This window comes from Triplophysa dalaica, chromosome 4, assembly GCF_015846415.1.
Source record: "Triplophysa dalaica isolate WHDGS20190420 chromosome 4, ASM1584641v1, whole genome shotgun sequence".
Lineage (NCBI taxonomy): Eukaryota > Metazoa > Chordata > Actinopteri > Cypriniformes > Nemacheilidae > Triplophysa > Triplophysa dalaica.
This window is the reverse complement of record NC_079545.1, coordinates 28,680,310-28,703,053: the sequence shown is the minus strand read 5'-3', so window position 1 is coordinate 28,703,053 and position 22,744 is coordinate 28,680,310. Positions and strand designations below refer to the sequence as shown.

Here is a 22,744-nt window from a genome sequence, read left to right as displayed (position 1 = left end):
GCAGAAAGTGTTGTGTGATTGTGAGGTTTAGGGATTGAGAATGTGATATACAGTTTGTACAGTAGAAAAGCCTTTTACATCTATGGAATGTGCCCATAAAACATTGAAACCCAACGTGTGTGTGTGTTTGCGTGAGTGTGTGTTTGTGTGAGTGTTCAGTAAAGTGTCTGAGAGATTTCAACAGCCTGTTCACAACTCTTTTAACATGGCATATGTCACAGTCTAATCACAGACCACACACACACACACACACACACAACACACACACACATAGCTTGCCTTTTAACATAACATTATATATTAACAAATTCAATGTTTATCATGTTATATGTGACTTCATATAAAAATGAATGAATCATTATCATTAGAACATGATAATGCTGTTGTAACTTGATCACAGTGTAATGTATAGTGTGTGTGTGTGTGTTTGTGTGTGTGTTTGTGTGGCAGGGGCATGTGGGTACTTACTGGTGTTTAAATGAACTAAACAGCTGCATAAAATTGATTAAAGCAGATCCTCAACACTTTAAAAAAAACAAATGTTATTCTAATCGTGTTGTGATATTTATCCTTATAGTTGGTTTTATTGGATGCACCCAAGTGTTCAGATGTTTTGGGGGAGGGTATGATCTCATAGATGAATTTATCATTGTAAAAGTGAAGCAACATTCTTTTGGGGCAGATTTAGGGGCTATAAATGGGAGGGAACATGGTCCAAAAGGAGTCAATTTCGGGCGTATATTTAATAGATTCCCATCTTCCACGGTAAACAATTTAACAACAATTAAAAATCGTGATACACCGATTTTCTGCAATTGTGGTCTAAACTGATCAAATAAGGCCTGTCAATCTCAGCCACTTCCAGCACTGGTTGATGTCCAGCTTACTCTTAATAGACTATTATAGTTTAATAAGAATATGTTCTGTGGTTTAGCTACGAATGAAACCGAAATAAAAATGTGGTTATTTATAGTCGAATGAATTAATAATAATTGTTTGTAATAAAATCATGGACCTTGTTGTAAGGATTCTCGTTTTTATTGACAACAGTATATTTATTTAAATCTAAATAAACCATTTTTGCTTCACGAATTTTATCATTCTTCTTCTATACGTCAGCAGTTCAATGCGCAGCGCTGCGGGTGCTCGTCTGGCTGCGTGCTCGCGCCGCGCGTGCGCGCGAGTTGAAAACTTCTCCGCGTGCAGTTGCGGACCGCGAGACCCGAAAGAGAGCAGCTCGGCGAAACACGGACGCCACAGAAACATGGACGATCTGGGTGAGTGTGAACTTCTCGAGCGACTTACACGCGACATGCGTGACAGGAGGAGACGAGTCGTGATGAAACGACGAGTTAAATGAGTCGATAAATGAGTGAAGAAACGCGGATGGAGCGCGCGACGCGACGCGACGCGGGGCTTCTGCCAACGTCAGCGCGCGCCGATGCTCGTGTTGATACTGTAGTGACTGACTGACTGACTGACTGCAGCAAGCTCTGATCGGACATCTGTAGGGCTCATTTACACACAAGATCAGACCTTTACATGCTTTAAGAGCACAGCAGACGTCATGTTACGTGTTTAATGTCAGACACGATCTCTTTAAAGCGATCTAAACATGAAATGTGAACGCACGGCTTCATTGTCTGATTCTATTGTAACTTTTGTTCCTGCACATTTGTGCTCGAGGCATAATCACGGTTATATTTATCACTTAATGCAGAAGTGTGAGTGTTTGTGCAGTTTTTGTTGTCTGCTTTGTTCGAGTTTGAGCTTGTGTGATAAAGTGGCAGAGATAGCAACAGTGTGTCATTTTGCACCCCACCTCAACATTTCAAATATTAAACAAAACCCGCTGTAGTGTCGACGTTTGTGTGTTGACTCTGTCTGATTGTGTGTATTTATTTGAGGGATACATTTATAATTTATGCACATTTTCGCCCTTATCCGATCATTCTGATATGCGATATTTTGGCCGAAGTGCAGTATCTAAATATGAATATAAATGTCCATAAGACTGAAAGAAAAGGCAAAAAGTGCACGACTACGTTTATTTGAAAACATTTACTGCAGAAAACAAGATGACCATTTCCCCTGAACATCATGTATCAAGGTTACTTTACACTAGTTAAACATTCTTTGACCTTCAAGCTTTTCTGGTATATTTTTTAGTTAATAAACAGATTTGAGATGTTTTTCCAGAGCAACCCAAAGAAATGTTCTGAATAGTCTCACAGGTTGTTCATATAATTAACACAATCATAAATACTGTACATACATCAACTATGTCTTGCTAATAGCAGTATGTGAATGATTACGACAGAAAGTAGGACTGTGTTATTAATCGAAAATTAATGGTATATCTTCAATTCTGGCTTTCAACAATTACAGAAACAAAACAAATGGAGGTAAAGCGATTAATGTGTTGCATTGTGTTTAGAGAGAGTCCACCCTCTCCTTTACAGTGCTTCAGCAGTGCTCTTTCTTTACATGTATTTTTTAGTTGAATTCACAGTTTAAAAGCCATGTTTTCTCCATGTTGTTTCAAAAGTTAGTTAAATAATCGGGATCTCAATATTGGCCCAAATAATCGTGATTATGATTTTTGTCGTATACGAGCAGCATTACTGTACTGTATTCTGAACGTGAGCTCAAGAAGTTTAACCAGAGGAAATGATTTAGCGGCTATAATATAACGGCCTAAAATGTACGATACAGTAACATTGACAATGACCATTTACGTCCGATACTGATATGGCCGATCATTTATCGTGCATGCCTAACTTATTTCATTGACTTTAATGGAGGATTCAACACACTCAAGGCCTCCAACACGCTGTTCTTTGTTAAGATTCAAACTAAACACAGTGGTTTTGTGTTCATCTTGATGTGACGTGTTTGTGTGGTTTATTCACTTATCTTTTATATTCTTTCTATATTGTGCTGATGACAGTGAATGAATGTTTGCAAGGGAGTCGATTTGGGTAAGGACGGCAGGGTACACTTTAACAATTAATCTACTGCACCTATATATATAACCACTGATTTCTGTCTGTGTCTTGTGTTTTTTACTCATTACTTATTCTATTTGACATTAATTTATCCAGGAATGATTTAATTGAAATTAAAAATATTTTACAAGCGCGTTCTGAAAAATAGCGCAGTTTGTTCTATACAAATGGTTACATTTACATTGTGTTACTTTTATCCAAAGTGACTCACATTGCATGATCCTAAACATATGTTGTTAAGTATGTGTTATGCCCTGGGATCAAACCCATGACCTTGTGTTGTTAATGCAATGCTTTTTTCACTGAGCTACAGGAAAACAATAATAGTTAAGTTTCATTCTTGTAATGAGTCCCGGCTCCGTAGCTTACAGTACATCACTTTATGATTAGCTTTGCCTTCTGTCGCTAACGTGTGCGATGTAGGCTGCAACTGACTCTGTACGCAAAGCCCCAAAGCAGAGCTGTGTCAACAAGACGCGGTGAGCGAAGATACTGCAAGAAAACATTCTTACCAACAGTTTATTCGGACACACATTGATTTAGGAACAGTGTTTTTCCCATCGGATGACAATCCCTATTAACCGGATGAGTTGCAAATTTAAACGTTACGCTTACGATAATGTACCATGGTTTTACTACAGTTAAAATGGTATATGCTGGTGTACTTCTAAGGAACAGTGAACAGTGTAGAAAACTATTGGAAATAAAAATAAATTAAGTATTCATGTGTTTGTAACTCAGTTTTGAATCTTTTTTAATGTGTTCTGCCAGTGCTGGTGTGTCACAGGTCATGACATCCACTTCATGTGTTCAATGGATTCTAGAGTTAGAATTGAAGCATTAACACAACATCAGATCTCTAATAATGCAGCTGAGAGTAAAACTGGATTCTGTGCTTCTGTTTATCCCATGAGAGAAGTGAGTGTAGTGTTTTCATGATCACGTGTTGTGAATATCTCTTCATTCACTCGTTCCTTGTTCAGTTCACAGTTAATGTGGCTCATGTGAGTGTAAATGAGTGTTTGATTCTCGTGTTTCTGCAGGACTTTCTCTCTTTACACTGCTTTATCAGCATTCTCACATGTCTTAAGAAATCTACTCCTACCATTTACACTTTAAATCCTTCTCAGTGCAGTAGTTTCATCAATGGTTCCGTGGTTGTGTGTGTTTGTTTGTGTTTGTTTGTGTGTGTTTGTGTGTGTGTGTGTGTGTGTGTGTCTGTGTGTGTGTATGTTCGTGATGTGAAGCTGAAGTCTCTCCAGGCAACACCAAACAAACAAACAAACACTCAAATCTAATTTACTACAGACTTCACTAGAGAAAAGAAAAGATGTAAAGTGTTGAATGCATGTCAAATGTTCTTTACAGTTGTGTGGTGATTTACCGCTGAAGAACACATTTTCTTGTGTCTTCACAGATGTTTCTATAGGCTGTATTATTTCATGTACACTTAAGTATGCTGCGTTCTATTCCAGTGGGTGTTGGGTCAAAGAAGAGATGAAGTCCACCGTTGGGTTGTAAGGTAACATAAGCTGGGTTGTGTTGAGCAGCGTTGAGTCAAAACATTTTCTGGGTTAATTTAAGCCAACGACTGCCGTTATTCACATTGACCCAACGCTGTATTTAAAGAAAACCTGAAGGATGTTCTAGTGTAGTCTTTCTTGAGTGTCTTTGCTGTGAGTGTGAAATTGTGGTTTTGTGTGAAGCTGTGTTAACACTGACAGCAGTGAAGTGAAGAATTTGTTTATGTGTGCGTGTGGTTGATCTGACAATGATGTGTGTGGATGAGTAAAACTCAAGATGATTTTTTGAGGCATTTCAAATGTCGCAACAACTTCTTCCTCTTCTGGGAAACCGTGTTTGGTTGCGATGTGTAAACACAGTGGTGTGACCTCAGTACACGCAGACTTTGTGTTCGATTGATTCAGAGTGAGATGTGTGTGCGTTCTGTGTTTGTGTGTATCGTCTGACCTCTAGTGACCCGTCAAACAGACCAAAGAAAAGTAAAATAATTTTGACGTCAACATAATATTACGTGTTCAGAATGTCTCGAGTCGTTCAGTGTTCATGTGAAGGAGGGCGTTCGGCACGAGTCCGAGCAGGCAGAAGTATTCCTGGAATTCTCAGAGCACCTTTCTGTCCATCAGATAAAGACTCTTAGGGAACAGATGGGAGAAAAACTGGAGATGATCCTTCATGTGTCACGTTTGTCTCTTGAGTTTGAGTCCGGTCTCTATGAAAGCTTTGGTCTGGATCCTGAGGTTCACGGGTGGGTTTGAGGTCACAAACACCTGGAGGTGAAGCGTTGAGCATGCGTACTTCATGTACTCTTTGACATCCAGATGATAGTCATGGTTAGTGTCGGTGGTTTTTACCAGGGCTGTTCCTGGCTCAAAATGAGACGGATGGGGTGCCATCCTTATCTTTTACACATGCGCACACGCATGAGCACGCACGCATGCATGCATGCATGCACACGCACGCACGTGCACACACACACACACACACATCATTTTAACATTCTTTTTTTTGATGCAAATAACAATTATTAATTCAAATTTAGTTGCCAATTAAATTAACTGCTCTTACTAAACGATCTAAGCTCATTCACATCCTGCGATGAAAAGTTTCAACAGTTGAACAGAGTCATTTGTTTTTCAAGTCGTTCTGATCACAATGTGCGTTCCTACTGGCCAACTCACTGTGTGTATACAATATAACGCTGATTCAACCAGCCAACTGCACAGTTGGTAACATCATACAATGATGTCCGCCACATTAATTTAAAGAAGCAGTTTATGATTTACAGCGGCCACTAGCGTTGTATTATAGATTTGCAACGAATCTCTCAGTCCGAACACGACAGTGTCCATCACAGTACAAAAAGATGTTGTTCTCATGTTGACGCAGGGAAGAGATCGTACGGGCATTAGAAAGACTGTAGAAAGAGCGATGTCTTATTTATTACATCAAATAAAAGCTCTGTGGGTCTAAAGGATAAAAAGAAGGATAGGACCTGTGCTAATATTATAAAGTCTTTCCAGCACAGACGCGTTAGGCCCCGCAGTACTGAGGCTTTTAGCAGAGATACTAACAGATATCTATGGAGATACTTTCCAGCAGAGAGACGTTGGAGAGAAAGATCGTCTTAAAATCCCCCCCGATAAGTTTGCTTTGATTCAGATCAGTAGGTGAATAACGTTTGTTTTGTTATAATATTAGCTTGTTGTAATATTGTAGAGAGAGAGCGTGATGGCACTGACACTGTTAAGAGAGCGTGTTTTTTGCTCTCGTTTAATCTCTCTCTCTCAGAATCATTATTGAAAGGGAAGCACACATTGTGTGTTGTGAATAAAGCACAATAATGATGTGATAGTGTGTGTGTGTGTCACGTGGCAGCTACAGAACGCTGAGGAATTCTGGGTTATTCATGTTTTATCAGGTGTATATCAGGTTTTACAGCGTGGGATGGATTTCAGCGTCTGTGTGTGGCAGGTTTAGGGTTTGGGATGTCTTATTTTAGCTCTGGGGTCTCCTGGCCGATCATCTCGGTGGTCTCAAATCTCTTAAGGTCTCATCTCTCTGTTTTCACACACAGCTCATAGATGAGGCTTTTCCTGTGGCCAACACTCATGACGTAATGATGTCCGATTGATTTGATCTGTAACTTGGTATTAAAGAGGATTTTTAAAGAGCCTTTGTTCAATTGAAGATTGTGTAGTTGATTCATTGAGCAGAAGGGGGCGCACATGTGCACATGAATGAATGAAATGAAATATTGAGCCTTTCGGGCACAGAGTTTACATCAGATATCACACACCTGTCAACACTGATCTGTCAACTCACACGATGGAAATGTGTTGAACTGAGCAATATTGTGTTATGAACCATCAGTGTTGTAGCACTTATTTAACACAAAGCATAATATTGTATAAAAACTAGGGCTGTCAGCCTTTAAAACAGAACATTCTATATAGAGGGAATGCATCAATGTTACTTTCCCACGTGAACATTTCGGGACATGCCCTGTGATACACTTCCCTCGCTGGGACAACACCCAGCATATTGGCTGAGGAGAATAGGAGAAATAAAGAAATTGCTTGTTCTTCTTCTGCAGTGTGTATTTGGCGTTTCTGCACGAGAGCGCCCTTTGACCTTCATATGCAGCAGCATTTTACTGTACTTCACTCACTGTGCATAAATCACATGATATATATTTTTGGTTAATCGGGCAGATGTTGAATCCATATGTCTCACTTAACTTAAATGAAGAGGAAAATTGTCTCAAAGTGTAGTAACAACGTTTATATTTTTCTGAGAAGGACCATCAGGGTGAAACTGTGTTTACTGTGGTGAGTGACTCTCTGGTTGATTTAAAGAAAAGCACAGAACTCTGTTGAGTTGGTAGAGATGAAATCTGACTTGTGTTGTGGAGGCTGTCAGAGTTTGTCATTTATGGATTTGAGTAGTGTTGTGTATTCCTGAGAGAATAAGTGTTATCTCTGTGTACATGAGCAGCTCTGAGGAATGTGTTCAGTGCTCCGGAATGGGACGGACACTTCCTCTCACATCTCACTGGAGGGCCGTTGAGTCTCCGGAAACCCTCGTGGTCTTTGGGGTGTGGTCCTCTAAAGTTCAGGCGGTCTTCAGAGTTTGAGAAGGTTTCACAGGAGTTCTAGATGCATCGGCGGTTTCTGACATGAGTGTGAGAACAGTTTCTTCAGACGGTACCCCAGCCGCTGATACGGTGTCAGGGGACACACACACGCTTGTGATGAACACCCGTCCTTTACAAACTTCATCTTCAGAGTGTGATCCAGAGTCAGCTTTAGTGAAGACATCACACCCGCCGCCCTTACAGTCTGAGGGGATTTATATGATTCCAGATTCTGAGGGAGGTGAGATCAACGCTCAAACACGATGTTTAGAGATGGATGGTGTTTGTGTGCTCCTTCATCCTGACATCTTTTACTCAAGCGATCACTTGAAAACAATTGTTTTTTGGGGTTTAGTTGGTTAAAGGTCAAGTAGATATTTCTTTATTTTGGTGTAAAACCAAATGTTACGTGTAATGTTTTGTCATTTGTAAGTCAATGATTGTGTAAATGTGGGGTTTAAAGTGTGTGAACAAGGTAGAGAGAGAGACAGAGAGAGAGAGAGAGGCTGGTTAATGTTTTCATATGCCACTCCCTCATGGGTCAGAACACTGAACAAACACTCACCGCTGTTTCTCTTCTACTCTTCATGTTGCTTTTATTTCTCTCTCTCTCACTCTCTGTCTCTCTCTCTGTCTCTCTCTCTGTCTCTCTCTCTCTCTCTCTCTCTCTCTCTCTCTCTCTCTCTCTCTCTCTCAGTCTCTCTCTCTCTCTAAAGCAGTTTGTTTGTGTGTAATGGAGATGTTTAAAGTATAATAAAAAAAGACATACGTGTCTTTGAGATGTTGATGGTGATTATAGCACATGATCATCTGGTATGTAGAAGTTAAAGTTAGCACCTGCCCCCCCCATCACCACAGACACCTCCTGCAAGTAAACGTTATGATATTAGTGTGTGTGTGTGTGTGTGTCAGAGCTCCTCCTCTCTGACATAAAGTCTGAAGGTTAGGACAGAACTCTTAAACCTCTCTCTCTCTCTCTCTCTCTCTCTCTCTCTCTCAGTGTAAGTAATCAAACTCTCTCTTTAATATCTGTCATGTTGTGTTGTGAATTTGTGTAGTACAGTATGTGTTGCGTTACATGATGTGAATGGTTGTGAAGGTTTGTTGTGTGGTGGTAGGAGGTAGAAGACACACCTGGATAATAACTGACGGATCTCCACCAGACACGTGAGTGTCACCAACACTTTTAGATACAGTACAGGTGTGATTCTCCACTCACGATTTGTCTGTTGTTGACTTTCACTACACGGAGTTGTGTGTTTTTGACACGTGTACTGTATATGTGTGGAGTGATTCATGTCAAAGGCATTTTGCGATGTTTCTGCTCATTTAAAGAGTTTGTTTCCAATCATATCAAGCGTAGCGTGTCATGTGTGTGGAGAACTGAACAGATTCAAAATAAACTCATAGATTTGATCAGTTCAGAGGATTCCTACAGTAATGTGTTGAATATTTAATAGAATGTTATGTGAAGATGATGACTTGTGTATTTTCTATATTGATTTCTATAAAGGCATGTGTGTGTGCGTGTGTTTGCACGTTAGTGTGCATTTGCGCGTGTGTGTGTCTGCAGGCGGTGTTTAAATGTGTCTCAACACCACACCCTATACAGATAAAACCTTCCTTCAGTGATTTCAGCGTCCTGTACTGCTCATGTCTTCACGTGTAAAAACGAATAAAGAGTGTGAATGAGACGTGAGCTGTTGTGTTATTGTTTTATTCTATATGTGAGGGTGAATATTCTAGACTCTTTATCTGTCTGTGGATTTGATTTGATGACGTGTGACTTTTTTAGACAGAGAGTGAACACATCAGCAATATATAAAGAGTTTGGTTCCAAAAAGAGATAAATAATTTAATTTGAAAATCATGTTTTCTTGTGTTTTCATGTGTTAGATAGCTGTATTTTTTTAGTTATTATGGCTTAAATCAAAAGAAGCCAACAGCAGTAAGATTGATATTAATGGCAATGCACAATAAACAAACATTATTTATGATTTTTGTGTTGTTGATGTGTTCGTGTTGTTCTCTGTTTTGTCAGACGCTCTTCTGGCCGATCTGGAGTCCACCTCCTCACACATTTCCAAACAAGCTGCGTTTCTCTCAGATGAGACGCCATATTCCTATCCTACAGGAAAGGACTCTTATCAGGAAGTGTCGTCTCCGCCTCCTGTGACATCACATCCTGCGGTGAATGGAACGCTGTTAGAGCAAACAGAATCACAGCAGGTGAAGTCAATGATTCATCTCTTCCTCTTTTACTCGGTTCACCTCTCCAACCACAGCAGCTTTTCTTCCCCTCACAATTTATAATGTTCATTACGGTTGTTCATCATGAAAGTGAAGCGTAAATAAAAGTTGAAAGCATAGAAAAACCATCCCTGTGTTTATATTTCTGTGTTTTGCGTTTTTTTCTTCAAGTCTTTGAGCTCGGTTCACAAAAGCCCGAGTCCTCGCGTGTCGCAGTCAGACGAAGATCACGTCTATAGTTTCCCAAACAAGCAGAAGAGCAGCGAGCTTCAGACGTCGGCCATCATGAACTCATCACTGGGCTGTAATCTGTCTGAACTGGACCGTCTGTTACTGGAGCTCAACGCCGTACAACACAGCACACCGTCCTTCGCCACTGAAGGTGAAGATCTTCCCGTAGACTCGCACTGAACCAGTCAAACCATTCAATCTAAAGTGTTTGTGTTTCTCTGACAGCGTCCAGCAGCACTCAGCGTTTGACCCCAGAGAACGGTCTCTCGTCAGCAGTCAAAGCTCCTCCTCCTAAACTAGAGAAGCCAAAACGTCTCGCAGCGCCTCGAGAGGACGTCAGACCCAGCGTGGAGAGTTTATTAACTGAGCTGGAGACTTCAGTGCCCGTCTCTGTGTAAGATGTCATGCTGATAACACTACTTCACGTGTGCTCTTCAGACTCATTTTCACACGTGTGTGTGTGTGTGTGTGTATAGAGCGGCTCCGTCAGTGCCGGTGATTTCTGAAATGAGCGAGATACAGGAGGACACACCAGAAGCTCAACAACAGGCCAGAATCTCTGCTTCATCTGCTACACGAGAACTGGATGAACTCATGGCCTCGCTGTCTGACTTCAAAGTTCAGAGTAATGTAAGTCTAAACACAAATGACATCATCAAGAGGCGTGTGCTTCTGTTTTGTAGGTTTGCTGTAATTGAGAACATCCAGTTTAGTCTGTTCTAACTTTTGAAGAGTTACATGAACATCAATATCAGTTTAAAGAGGTTTAGTAAGCTTGTATTAATATGTGTTATACTGTTAAGCATAAATTGTAGTGTTGCGTAGGACCTATGGTGTAGCCTGACACGCATCTCTCCAAAATTGTAACAGCACGTCAACTCAACGCTGACCCTATGTGGACCACAAGTGCTGGAATCGGTCTGTTTGAACCCCTCCCTGAGGTCAAAAAAACTCCTCGATAGAGTCATGTTTACTCAAACGCATTTCCGAATGAATTATCGATGTAAAGTATTTGTGCTTCTGTATTAAACATCTCAATTCTGCAACAAAAGTGACTGTTTAGTCGGAGCCGATAGCCTAGTGCAGTGGTTCTCAAACTGTTTGTTGTAAGGCCCCCTTTTTTGTAGAATGCATTGCTTTGCGTTCCCCCAAATAAAGACTCTTAAAGAATCTTAAACTTAGAATTTTAATAAAACCAAAAACAATTTTCATTTATACAATGCTGGAACATCAATTCTTTTGGTTGGTGGTCTTATTTTTTATGTTTGATTGCATAAAATCTATGATGAATTTCTATATTTCATAAAATGCCACAAAATCTGTGGCCCCCCCAGATCAATTTTCAGGCCCCCAGTTTGAGAACCACTGGCCTAGTGGTTAGTGCACTGACATATAGCGCTGTCTTCGAATCCCGTCTCGGGGTCCTTTCCTGATCCCACCCCTTCTCTCATCCACCTCGCTTCCTCTCCTCTCTAAAAGACAAAACACTAATTATGGCAAAATGGAAAAAAAATCGTAAAAAAAATAAAATTGTTTGTTTACCGCTATCACCGCTAATGCTTCTCAAACAAGCTGCTTCTTCTTCGGCTCTTGTCTTGGTAACACAAACAACACGCACGTGGACACTGACGCCTAGTGGTCATTACATGTTGACGCGGACAAAGATGTAGAAGTATAAATCCCGTCCAACACGTAGGCTACGGTGTAGGTCCTACAGAGAACTAAAAAATCAGACTTTAGTGTTATATTATATGTGAGAATTCCCTGTTTTAACCTTTTTTAAATTTATTTCAGTGAGTGCATTTACATGCACCAAATAAAGGGATATCTATCAAAGATAAGCTTTTATAAGAAACCTGTTTTTACGTGTTTACATGCATAGTAATAAACCGGCTACGCAGGAAATCACATTTACATAGAAGTTTGAGAATTGCCTGGTCATTGTCGATAGTCTGTAAAGTCATTAAAGTGCAGCAGGAAAATGGTCAGAAGCTGTGTTTTTATATCTCTTCTCATGTCCGCAGTACCTGCATCTGCAATAATAGTTCTTCATTTGGACGTTTCTACATCAACTGCATGATTCCAGAGTGGACATGTTTAAGCTATTTTACTATTACTTCCGTTTTGGACTTTTACTACTGCGCTGTCAGACATGCGCTCATAAACAAAAGAGCGAGTGAGTGACAGAAATTTTGAAAGAGCGAGCGAGCGAAAGGGTTAGAGCCACTGTAAGCACACGCAGGCATGTATAGATATATTCACTCTGATCAATCTTTACTATAAACACTTGGTTTCTCTGTCAGTTGGTCTCTGGATCCATTGAGTGGGCTTGCGTACAGGTCTGCCAGATTCCTTGCGCTAAAGTCAACTTTAAAAAAATAAACAGTTGCGGTCCTAAACAGTGAGTGACATTACATGTTGAAGTTTAATCAGATTTTCGAGTCATTCTCAAAAAGCAAGCAAACAAAATGTGCTCCCCAGCATTAGTAATGTGGTCAGAGGGATCTTTCTGCCTCCAGCTAAACTCCACCCAAAAAAACGCATCCGAATGTTTACTAACAGGAAGGCGTCTATAGATACAGATCTAATGAAATGGCTGTATACATTTACATATACATTATACCCCCCGCAAAAATAGCATTCTGGCTGCGCCACTTCAGTATAGTCAAAACCTTTGGTAAAAACTTTATTCTCTCAAGGTAAGGTTGACATTTTCCTGGACTTGCCATTCTGAGAAATCCCCTATAATCCTTCAGAACCTTGATATTGGAGGGCAGGGTGCTGTTTGAGATGTTGGTCTTGGTGGTAAAATGATGAAGCAGTTGTGTTTCTACAGCGGTGTTTGTGTGTCTCATTCTTCCCTTCCTTTCTTCCTCATCGTTGTCCTCTTGTTGTTGGTTGTCTAGTCCGGCTCTCTGTCCTCCGTTAAGGAAGATTTGCTTTCTGCGAAAGAGTCAAATCCTCCCGATCTAGTGATGAGTGCGTCTACTCTCACAGTGTCTTCTTCCTCTAATCCAGAAGACATCAGTGTCTCTCATCAGGCCTCTTGTGACCCTACGAATGATTATTCATCACGTCTGCTGGAACTGCACATTGTCGAGGAAGCGGCAAGTTTGGGTCCAGTTTCCAGAAGCACACCTTCTGAGACGTCTGTGTCCTCCAGCTCAACTCTCAGAACTCATCTGATGTTAGATTCTAGCGCCAAGAGTTCAAGTCTCACGGTGTCTCATGTGAAGGACTCTCAGATGAGTGTCAACACGGTGAGGATCTCGAGCCCCGCACCCGCTGACTCCGCATCTGTGACTGCGGCTCAACGCCCAACGGAGGTCAATAAAAGCTCCAATCAAGCTGAAGATGTGAAAAGGCCCGTCGTGAAAACCTCCCGCCATAGCACGAGCGCCAGTCAGGATACAGCATTGAAAAGCTCTAAAGTCAATGCCAAGAGTGCGGCTCCTGCGCCAGGGACCACTACTCCACCCGCTTCCCCTGTCTGGAGACTCACGTCAACTCCCAAGACTTCCAGAAAGAACCTGCAGGACTCCCAATCAGACACACTGAGGATGAAGCCTCCACTGGAGGTGTCCAGTCATTCCCAACCAGACTCCATCAGTCATAAGCCTTCGACCTCATCTGACAGAGAGCAGCGGAGATTGACGGTTGAAGGTGCCGAGAGCTGCTGGATGAAGGACGACGTGTTCTCGGAGCAGTCAGATCTTCCTCTGGATCTTCCTCTTCTTCAGCCGTCAGCAGTTGAAAGACTGTCAGCTTCAGGACAAGTATGATCGGACCGGCTCCAGTGTGAGCATGTAGTGAGCATGAGGGCATGCAAAACGCTGTTTATCATTCTAGAACAAACGAGCCATCCATCCTGATGGGTTCAAAACACATGATACACGCGTGTGAATGTCTGATTGTGTGTCTTTGCTGTTTGGAGAGACGGAGAAGTGAGAAATGTCAAGTATGTGTAGTCCTAGTGTGTGCTTCATGAAGTGAAGATGAGTCAGCAGATGGAGATGTTAATATGCATGTCTCAACAAGGCTCGGCTCGTTCTGCGTCTTCACTCTTCTGCACCTCTGACTTTGAGTTTTGTTTGGTATTTAAGAAGTCTCAGATCTTCAGCACGTATAACACGTGTGAAGTCAAGAGGAGGAGTAAAGTTAGCTTTGCTTTGCTTGGCATGTAGCTCCTCGCATGGTTTGTTGAAGGTTGAAGATTGGTCGAGCTGCACATGATGAACGTAGACCAGTGACTGCTGCTGATAACCTGTCGGTGACGTGAGTGCCTCTCTGCAGCTGAAATCTGTCATCAGACGCACGAAGGAAACGTCTAATGTCCACCCGATGTTTGGAGAAGGTCACATGCGCAGAAAGATGGGTCCACTCGTTCTTAACAAAACAAACTCTCAGGATCGCCTCATTGAAGAACTGCAGGGCAAATTGGGCATCGGCCGCTCAGAGCGAGCACAGAAGAAGGCCGCTCATTGGCTTACAGAAGGAGTCATAGTGTATTCCAGCCCACAGCGTCTGAGAGAAGAGTGTTGTGTGTCACCAGCTGTGGAGAAGGTAGTGTTGTGATGTATCTCTGACACAACTCATTCATTGACTGACCGTTGCATATATTTGCTCCTCTTTCACCTCTCTCTCTCTCAGTCTCTCTCTCTCTCTCTCTCTCTCTCTCTCTCTCTCTCTCTCTCTCTCTCTCTCTCTCTCTCTCTGTCTCTCTCTCTCTGTCTCTCTCTCTGTCTCTCTCTCTCTCTCTCTCTCTCTGTCTCTCTCTCTCTGTCTCTCTGTCTCTGTCTCTCTCTCTCTCTCTGTCTCTCTCTCTCTGTCTCTGTCTCTCTCTCTCTGTCTCTGTCTCTGTCTCTGTCTCTGTCTCTGTCTCTCTCTGTCTCTCTCTCTCTCTCTCTCTCTCTGTCTCTGTCTCTGTCTCTGTCTGTCTGTTGTTTTTAATTCCTAACATGTGTTTCATCAGATCATTATTCCTCCACACTCACCAAATCCTCCAAAAAAACTCCTAACTCACCCTGTCCCAAAAAAGATGTCCGCTCCTCTTCCCCCACCACCTCCGCCCCCCAGAGAACCCCCTCGTCCTCCTCCATCCTCTCCACCTAAAGACCCCAGTCCTCATCCTATGATCCCTCCTTCTCCATCCCAGCCACCAAAACCTGTGACTCCGCCCCCTCCTGTGAAGGCTTTAGCATCAGTGGCCTGTCAAACGGAAGATCGGCCTCTGTTTCCACCGGTACATGAATCAACTCACTCTCTGTACAGCTGAACCTCATCTCACACCTTCTCTCTCTCTCTCTCTCTCTCTCTCTCTCTCTCACTATCTCACTCACTCACTCAAGATTCAAGATTCAAAGGAGCTTTATTGGCATGATAAAAGAAAATTTACATTGCCAAAGCACAAGATTAAATATAAACATGCAGAAATACAGATTAAGATCAAAAATAAGATAGAATAAAATTAAAAGTCTATAAGTAAAAATCTATATATATATACATCTCAATATAAACAGAAAAAGAGTTTTAATTAAAGTTCTCAATAAGGGTGATAGTGTCAGTTTGTGTGTGTTGTTCTGTCAGTGTTGTGTTGTGTTGTGCTGGTTGTTCTTTGGTCGTGGCAGGACTTGACATATCTTGCAGCAGGTTTGAGCTTCTTGACTTTTCTCCCAGTATGTATGAGATCTTGTCCTTTTGTTGAAACTGGTCAAAGTCTTTGTGTAAGTTTGTAAACTGGGGGAAGAATGTTTCTCTGATGTGTGTGTAGTTGGGACAGGAGAGGAGAAAGTGCAGCTCTGTTTCCACTTGATTGTGTGTGCAGTGTGGACACAGTCGCTCTTCTCTCGGTGTCCATGTGTGTCTGTGTCTGCCCGTCTCTACAGTGAGCTGGTGATCACTGAGTCTGTACATGCTCAACACTTTTCTTACTTTAGGGTCTGATACGCTTGTGAGCTATTCTGACACTTTATATTCTCCCTTTAGTGACAGATAGCATTCCACTTTACTTTGCTGAGCTGTTGCTTCTGTCCAGTGTTGGAGATATTTCTCTTTTTGTCTTTTCATCATTTGGTTTAGTCTGGCTGGGGTTTGGGGTTGACTTGGGCATGTTTGGGGTTGTAGAGTTAGTTGTGAGATCAGTTGGATGAAGGGGTTTCTCTCTGGGCTCAGCTCTTGATGACTTAAGGCTTTGTGATGGAGTGTGTCTGTGTCGCTGTTCTTAAGGTGTGTGTAGAATTTTAAAGCTCTTTTTTGTATTTTAATGATTAGAGGATACAGTCCTAATTCTGCTCTGCAGGCGTTGTTTGGAGTTTTTCTCTGTACCCGTAGAATGTTTTTACACATTTCTGTTTGCAGAATCTCTATTGGGTGTTTGTCCCATCTGGTGAACTCTTGGTGGGCGAGAGGACCCCAAACCTCACTTCCATACAGCGCGATTGGTTCTATAATTGATTGTATTATTTTCAGCCAGATTACGGTTGGGATGTCAATTTTGATATTCTTTTTGATGGCGTAAAAGGCTCTTCGTGCCTTGTCTCTCAGGTCATTCACAGCCTTGTTTAAGTTTCCGGTGTTATTAATGTTTATACAGAGATATGTGTAGTTCTTGGTGTGTTCTAGGGGCACGTTGTTTAGTTTGAAACGGTGATGTTGATTTTGGCTACTGGGCTTTTTTTGGAATATCATGACTCGAGTCTTCTTAAGGTTAACCGATAGGGCCCATGTTTGGCAGAAAGTGTGCAGGGTGTCCAGATGTTGCTGTAGACCTTCTTTTGTGGGTGACAGCAGCACCAGATCGTCTGCAAACAGGAGGCATTTCACTTCGGTGTCTTGTAAGGTCGGACCGGGTGCTGGTGACTGTTCTAGAGCTCCAGCTAGTTCATTCATGTAAATGTTAAATAGTGTAGGACTTAGACTACAGCCCTGTCTCACTCCACGACTCTGGGAGAGAAAGTCTGTGTGCTTGTTGCCAATTTTAACTGCAAATATGTTATTGGTGTACATTGATTTGATGATGTCGTAGGTTTTCCCTCCGATTCCGCATTGAATCAACTGAAGAAAAAGTCCCTCATGCCAGATTGAGTCAAAAGCTTTTTTGAAGTCAACAAAGCATGAGTAGAGCTTTCTTTTATTTTGGTTTGTTTCTTTGTCAATTAAGGTCCGAAGAGTGTATATATGATGGGATGTGCGGTATTTGGGTTGGAAACCAATTTGGCATTTTCTCAGGATGTTTTGGTTGTTTAGATATTGGAGAAGTCTGCTGTTAAGAATGTTACAGAGGAGTTTACCTAGATTGCTGTTTACACATATTCCGCGTTAATTATTAGGGTCAAATTTGTCTCCACTTTTATGGATTGGAGTTATTAGACCTTGGTTCCAGATTGTGGGAAATATACCTGTACTAAAGATGATATTAAACAGTTTGAGGATGGCGAGTGTAAGTTTTTGGTCTGCGTGTTTAATCATCTCGTTTAGGATACCGTCGATACCACTTGCTTTTTGGGATTTAAGTTTTGGTATATTTTGGCCCAGTTCAGCGAGTGTAATTGGATAGTCTAAAGGGTTTTGGTAATCTTTAATTGTTGACTCCAGAGTGCATAGTTTGTTGTGTAGGTTAGTTTGTTCACGGTTCTTGATTATTTTACTAAAGAGGTTTGAGAAGTGCTTTATCCATACGTCTCCGTTCTGAATGGGAAGATCTTCATGGTGGGGTTTGTTAAGTGTGTTCCAATGTTCCCAGAAGCGATTTGTTTCTAGAGATTGTTCAATTGCTTTTATCTGGTTTTGTGTATCTTGTTTCTTTTTCTTCCTTAGTGTGTCCTTATATTGTTTAACTTTTTCATGGTAGAGTTGGCGAGTGTTTAGATTGTCAGCATCTCTGTGTTTCTGATTTGATAGAATTCTTACTTCTTTTCTAAGGTTTTTACACTCCTTATCAAACCATTTCTCATTTACAGGCTTTTTGTTTGGTTTTGTGTTAGTGGGTTTTAGGTCAGATAGGGTTGCAGATATTGTAAAAATTTGGTCAATCCTGTTTACTGCTAAATTTACACCTTCATAATTGTGTGGAAATGGGGTATCGAGGAATTTATTCAGTAGGATTTGAATTTTTGGTTCACGAGTTATGCTTTCGTATGTCTCTTCGCAATTTTGTTTCCACCTGAAAGTTTGTTTTAGGGTATGGAGGTGAGTTTGTTTTGATGCCTCTGTGTTAGGTTTGGATCTATTGAGGTAGAGAGTGATTTTACTGTGATCTGACTTTGGGGATGGTGGGCTAACTGTGAACGCTCTGAGGGAGTTAGGATTCAGATCCGTGATGAAATAGTCTACCGTACTGTTACCCAGCTTAGAACTATAGGTGTACCTACCGTATGAATCTCCTCGTAGTCGTCCATTGACCATGTACAGACCCAGTGTGCGACAAAGATGAAGAAGTCTTGATCCATTTTTGTTTGTTGTTTTATCGTAGTTTAGTCTTTGTGTGCGAGTAGGTGTGGGAAGGACATCTCCTCCTGGAATGTGTTTGTCTCCCTTGGAGTGAACTGAGTCTGATTCTTTGCCTGTCCTGGCATTTAGGTCACCGCAGATCAGAACATTGCCCTGTGACTGAAAGTAGTTGATCTCCTCTTCCAGGATCGTGAAACTGTCCTCATTGAAGTAGGGTGACTCTGCTGGAGGGATGTAGGTTGCACACAGGAAGATATTCTTATCTGTTGAAGTGATGGTCTTGTTGATTTCTATCCATGTGTAAAACTGGCCAGTCTCTCTCTCTCTCTCAGTAATAAGTAGCATGTTGCTTAAAGAGCGTATGCCACGGTTTTCCAGTTTAAAACTCACGCACACACACACACACACACAGTAGGAATGTTTCAGCATTTGTTTAATAGTTGTGCGGGTGTAGACATGCCCAATGAAACATCCTTCTGCTTTTTTATCATGTTGAGGATCTATTTGGATTTAAAGGCAGGGTCAAAAACACATGACGTCTACTGTATTACATTTGCTTCTGAAAACTCGGTAAACTCAGAATCTCTTACTTTACATTCCATCAGTCCGTCTCTTCCTGCGGGTGTAAACATGTTTTAAAGTGGACCTGCCGCAAGAGTAACTCTACATGAGCTGTGAGCGCAGAAATAACAAGGCATGTGGCTTCATTAGGGCTTTCTAAATAATGCTAGTGAGTCACGGTGCTCTGAGACGAGAGATGATGTTTCACGACATGTTTTTTTGGTCTTCTTGATGCTGTAGTATTTAGAGAAGGTTGTTGAAAGAGTTTCATCTCATGGGGAGTGCTTGAGGATTTGATTTCTACAGATGACTAAAACAGATTTCAAGAGGGTTTCCGTATACTGGAAATTTCTTCATACAGACCTCATGTAATGACATCACACTTCTCTTCACTGAATTTGCTGTAGTTCTGCTAGCTGTGGATTTGCTTTCTGCTGTTTGAACAGAATCATGCTGTGAGTTTTAATAGATCGACCAATAACAGTGCTGTCCAGCAGTCAATGATTTATACAGTGACTGATGCTAATGTCCAGACTATTATTATTCATACACACAGTGTCACTTACAGTCTATATCTGATGAATGATTTGGAGTGATACCGTGTATTCTATAGTACACATTTATTTTTAATTCTATATACCCTTTATGAAGTTTTTCTATATTATCAGCACTTTTATTCTTTGTTTGTTTCACTTTGTGTTTTCTGTACAGCTGCTTTGGAACACTGCAGAATTGTGAAGTAGCCGATATAACAGAGTTCACATGTCTTCATACAGTTAGTGTGTCCAGCGTTGTTGCGGATTGTGATGAACTGTTGTTTTGTCTTGTGATTTAGATCATTGCTCAAGGTAAAAGTTCTCCCAGCGGTGTTCAGAAGCCGGCTAATAAGTTGGACAACATGTTGGGCAGTCTGCAGTCAGATCTCAATAAACTGGGAGTTCAGACGGTGGCTAAAGGAGTTTGTGGAGCTTGTAAGAAACCCATCGCTGGACAGGTACAGAAACAAGACAGATACTGTCAGAACCAACATGAATCTGTGTGAATTCCTCTGTTCAAATGCTTTCCATGATTTAACACAAAATATATATCAAGAGTTTGGAGAAATCTTTTTGTATAATGTTATCATGTGTTTTGTGTTTTATGGTGTTGGTAAGCTGTATTTTTTGAGTTGTTATGGCTTAAATCAAAACAAACTCTGAGTTTTCTCATTTTGGAGCCAAAGCCTTCATTAGTATGAGTGTAAAGAAGTCTCTCTCGTTCAGGTGGTAACAGCGATGGGCCGGACGTGGCATCCAGAACATTTCGTGTGTACTCACTGTCAGGAGGAAATAGGTTCAAGAAACTTCTTTGAGAGAGACGGACAGCCGTACTGTGAGAAAGATTATCACAGCCTCTTCTCTCCACGCTGTTACTACTGCAACGGACCCATACTGGATGTGAGCACACACTCATTCTGTGTGTGTGTGTGTGTGTGTGTGTGTGTGTGTGTGCGCGCATGTGTGTTTGTGTGCGTTTGTGCGCATGTGTGTGTGTGTGATCTCGGTGCTGCTAACACAGCGCTCATACAACTGTACCGTCTGATGAATGAATGTTGTGTAACAATACTCAGTAACGTTACTCTTGTTTCTATTGAGGTCATGTGGTGTTTGTGTAATAATGCACATGTGATTCTCGTCACAGAGAGTGGTGACAGCATTGGACCGGACGTGGCACCCGGAGCATTTCTTCTGTGCCCAGTGTGGTTCATTCTTTGGCCCTGAGGGTAAAAAACACCTCATGTTTTATCAGCCGTTGGTTTTCTCTTCTGTGACCTTTACATTTGCCTCTCCCCGCAGGCTTCCATGAGAAGGAGGGAAAAGCGTACTGCAGGAAAGATTACTTTGACATGTTTGCCCCAAAGTGTGGCGGTTGTACGCGAGCCATCCTGGAGAACTACATCTCTGCCCTCAACTCTCTGTGGCACCCCGAGTGTTTTGTGTGCAGGGTCTGTATGCGTGATGGCAGTCGTCTAGAGAACACTGTCTTTGTGTTCACTTTTATAGCATCACAGGTGGGTTCTCTGCACACGTTTGGTTTGATACTGTCTCTGTGTTTGTAGGAGTGTTTCATTCCCTTCGTGAACGGCAGTTTCTTCGAGCACGAGGGTCAGCCGTACTGCGAGGCGCATTATCACGAGAGACGCGGCTCGCTCTGCTCCGGCTGTCAGAAGCCCATAACCGGCCGCTGTATCACCGCCATGGCCAAGAAGTTTCACCCCGAGCATTTTGTCTGCGCCTTCTGCCTTAAACAGCTGAATAAAGGCACGTTCAAAGAGCAGAACGACAAACCGTACTGCCAGAACTGCTTTGTGAAACTCTTCAGCTAGATTCGAGGCGTCTGTGAGAGGGTGAAGCGCCCTCTAGTGGCCGTGCGTTCACACCAGCGTGTTTCTGTGCCAAAGCACTGTCAATCATGTGTGGTTTTTAATAACCTTTTTAAAGAAATACATTTGCTATTTTAGATAATATCAACTGCATCGGACAAATCAACAAGATGTATTTTTCTATTTCTTACACACTCACTGAACACACATCTCTTTGCACATTTCAGGAGAATGTTTCTTCTCTCTTCTCGCTGCTGTTTTTTAAGTAAAAGATGCACTTTGCTCTTTTATTTTGCTTGTCTTTTTCTCATCGAACCTGTCAGGTGCAATAACTGCTGATGTCATGAAAATCTCAAGGTCATATTCTGTATATTTTTCTAATTTTGGTACTCATTTTCTTCAGACAGCGCGTCTTCCTCTGTCTGCTCATTTAACAAAAGTGATCTTATATATTTCTTTCAATTTTTTCTATCGTTCTGATTGGCTGGAGTGTTTTTGCCTTCATGAGGGTTCAGCTGTGTTTATATTAAAATATATTCTCTCAAAAAGCTTTTTTAAACATACAAGCGTGGCTTCTGGTTTGTGATCATGTTTTGTTTCCTCAAAATCTCATCTCAGTTAGAAATGCAGTTCCCTTTTTTATTGGATTTCCTGCTGCATGCAAGTAAATGCATCAAAGTCTTAAGAATTATAATTGATGGCAAAGGCTTTACTCAGACATATTGTGACTGTTTTAGTACTTTAAAGATCTTCTTTTTCAGGGTGATGTTTTATTCTTCATAAACTGATGACATGCACATTGTATTGACATCATGGGGTTTAATTGTACTGTATGAGGCTTGAAATAAAAACCAGATGATAGATCAGTTGTGAATCTTTTATTTGTTTGCTGCATTGACAGTCCTGGAAAACGAACATGAATATTTAAAGATTAAAACGGGTTGAAGAGGAGCGTTGGATATAGTTCATAGATTGAGAAACTATATTGTCTATCTATCTTTGCCTTGATGTTAAAATTGCAGTTAATTATATATATTGTTATAAATATTTTTCATATAAATCTCTCTCATGCTATTTTATCTTTATTATTAGTTGTTTTTACATTTTTGCCTTCACACAATAAAAACTAAAAAGTCTGTCAATTACGCATATACACTAAAGTAATGTCAGTTAATGGTGCGATACAAAAAAAAATAATTACACACAAATATTGTTTTAACTTTTGGT

The 22,744-nt window shown here is 41.3% G+C and overlaps 1 protein-coding gene across 2 annotated transcripts; it reads left to right on the top strand.

Moving 5' to 3' along the window:
- The first annotated feature begins 1,144 nt into the window (after positions 1 to 1,144).
- Positions 1,145 to 22,383, top strand: pxna (paxillin a). Of its 2 annotated transcripts, none has more exons than XM_056745532.1 (10): positions 1,145 to 1,277; positions 9,707 to 9,894; positions 10,087 to 10,297; positions 10,372 to 10,540; positions 10,623 to 10,776; positions 19,991 to 20,149; positions 20,418 to 20,591; positions 20,836 to 20,917; positions 20,991 to 21,139; positions 21,254 to 22,383. In XM_056745532.1, exons 1-10 carry the CDS (start codon positions 1,265 to 1,267, stop codon positions 21,518 to 21,520), a joined length of 1,566 nt encoding a protein of 521 aa, XP_056601510.1. In that variant the 5' UTR covers positions 1,145 to 1,264; the 3' UTR covers positions 21,521 to 22,383. The 2 variants fall into 2 exon arrangements, with proteins under 2 accessions (XP_056601510.1, XP_056601509.1); XM_056745531.1 differs by lacking the exon at positions 1,145 to 1,277 and adding an exon at positions 7,482 to 7,906.
- The last annotated feature ends 361 nt before the right edge of the window (positions 22,384 to 22,744 follow it).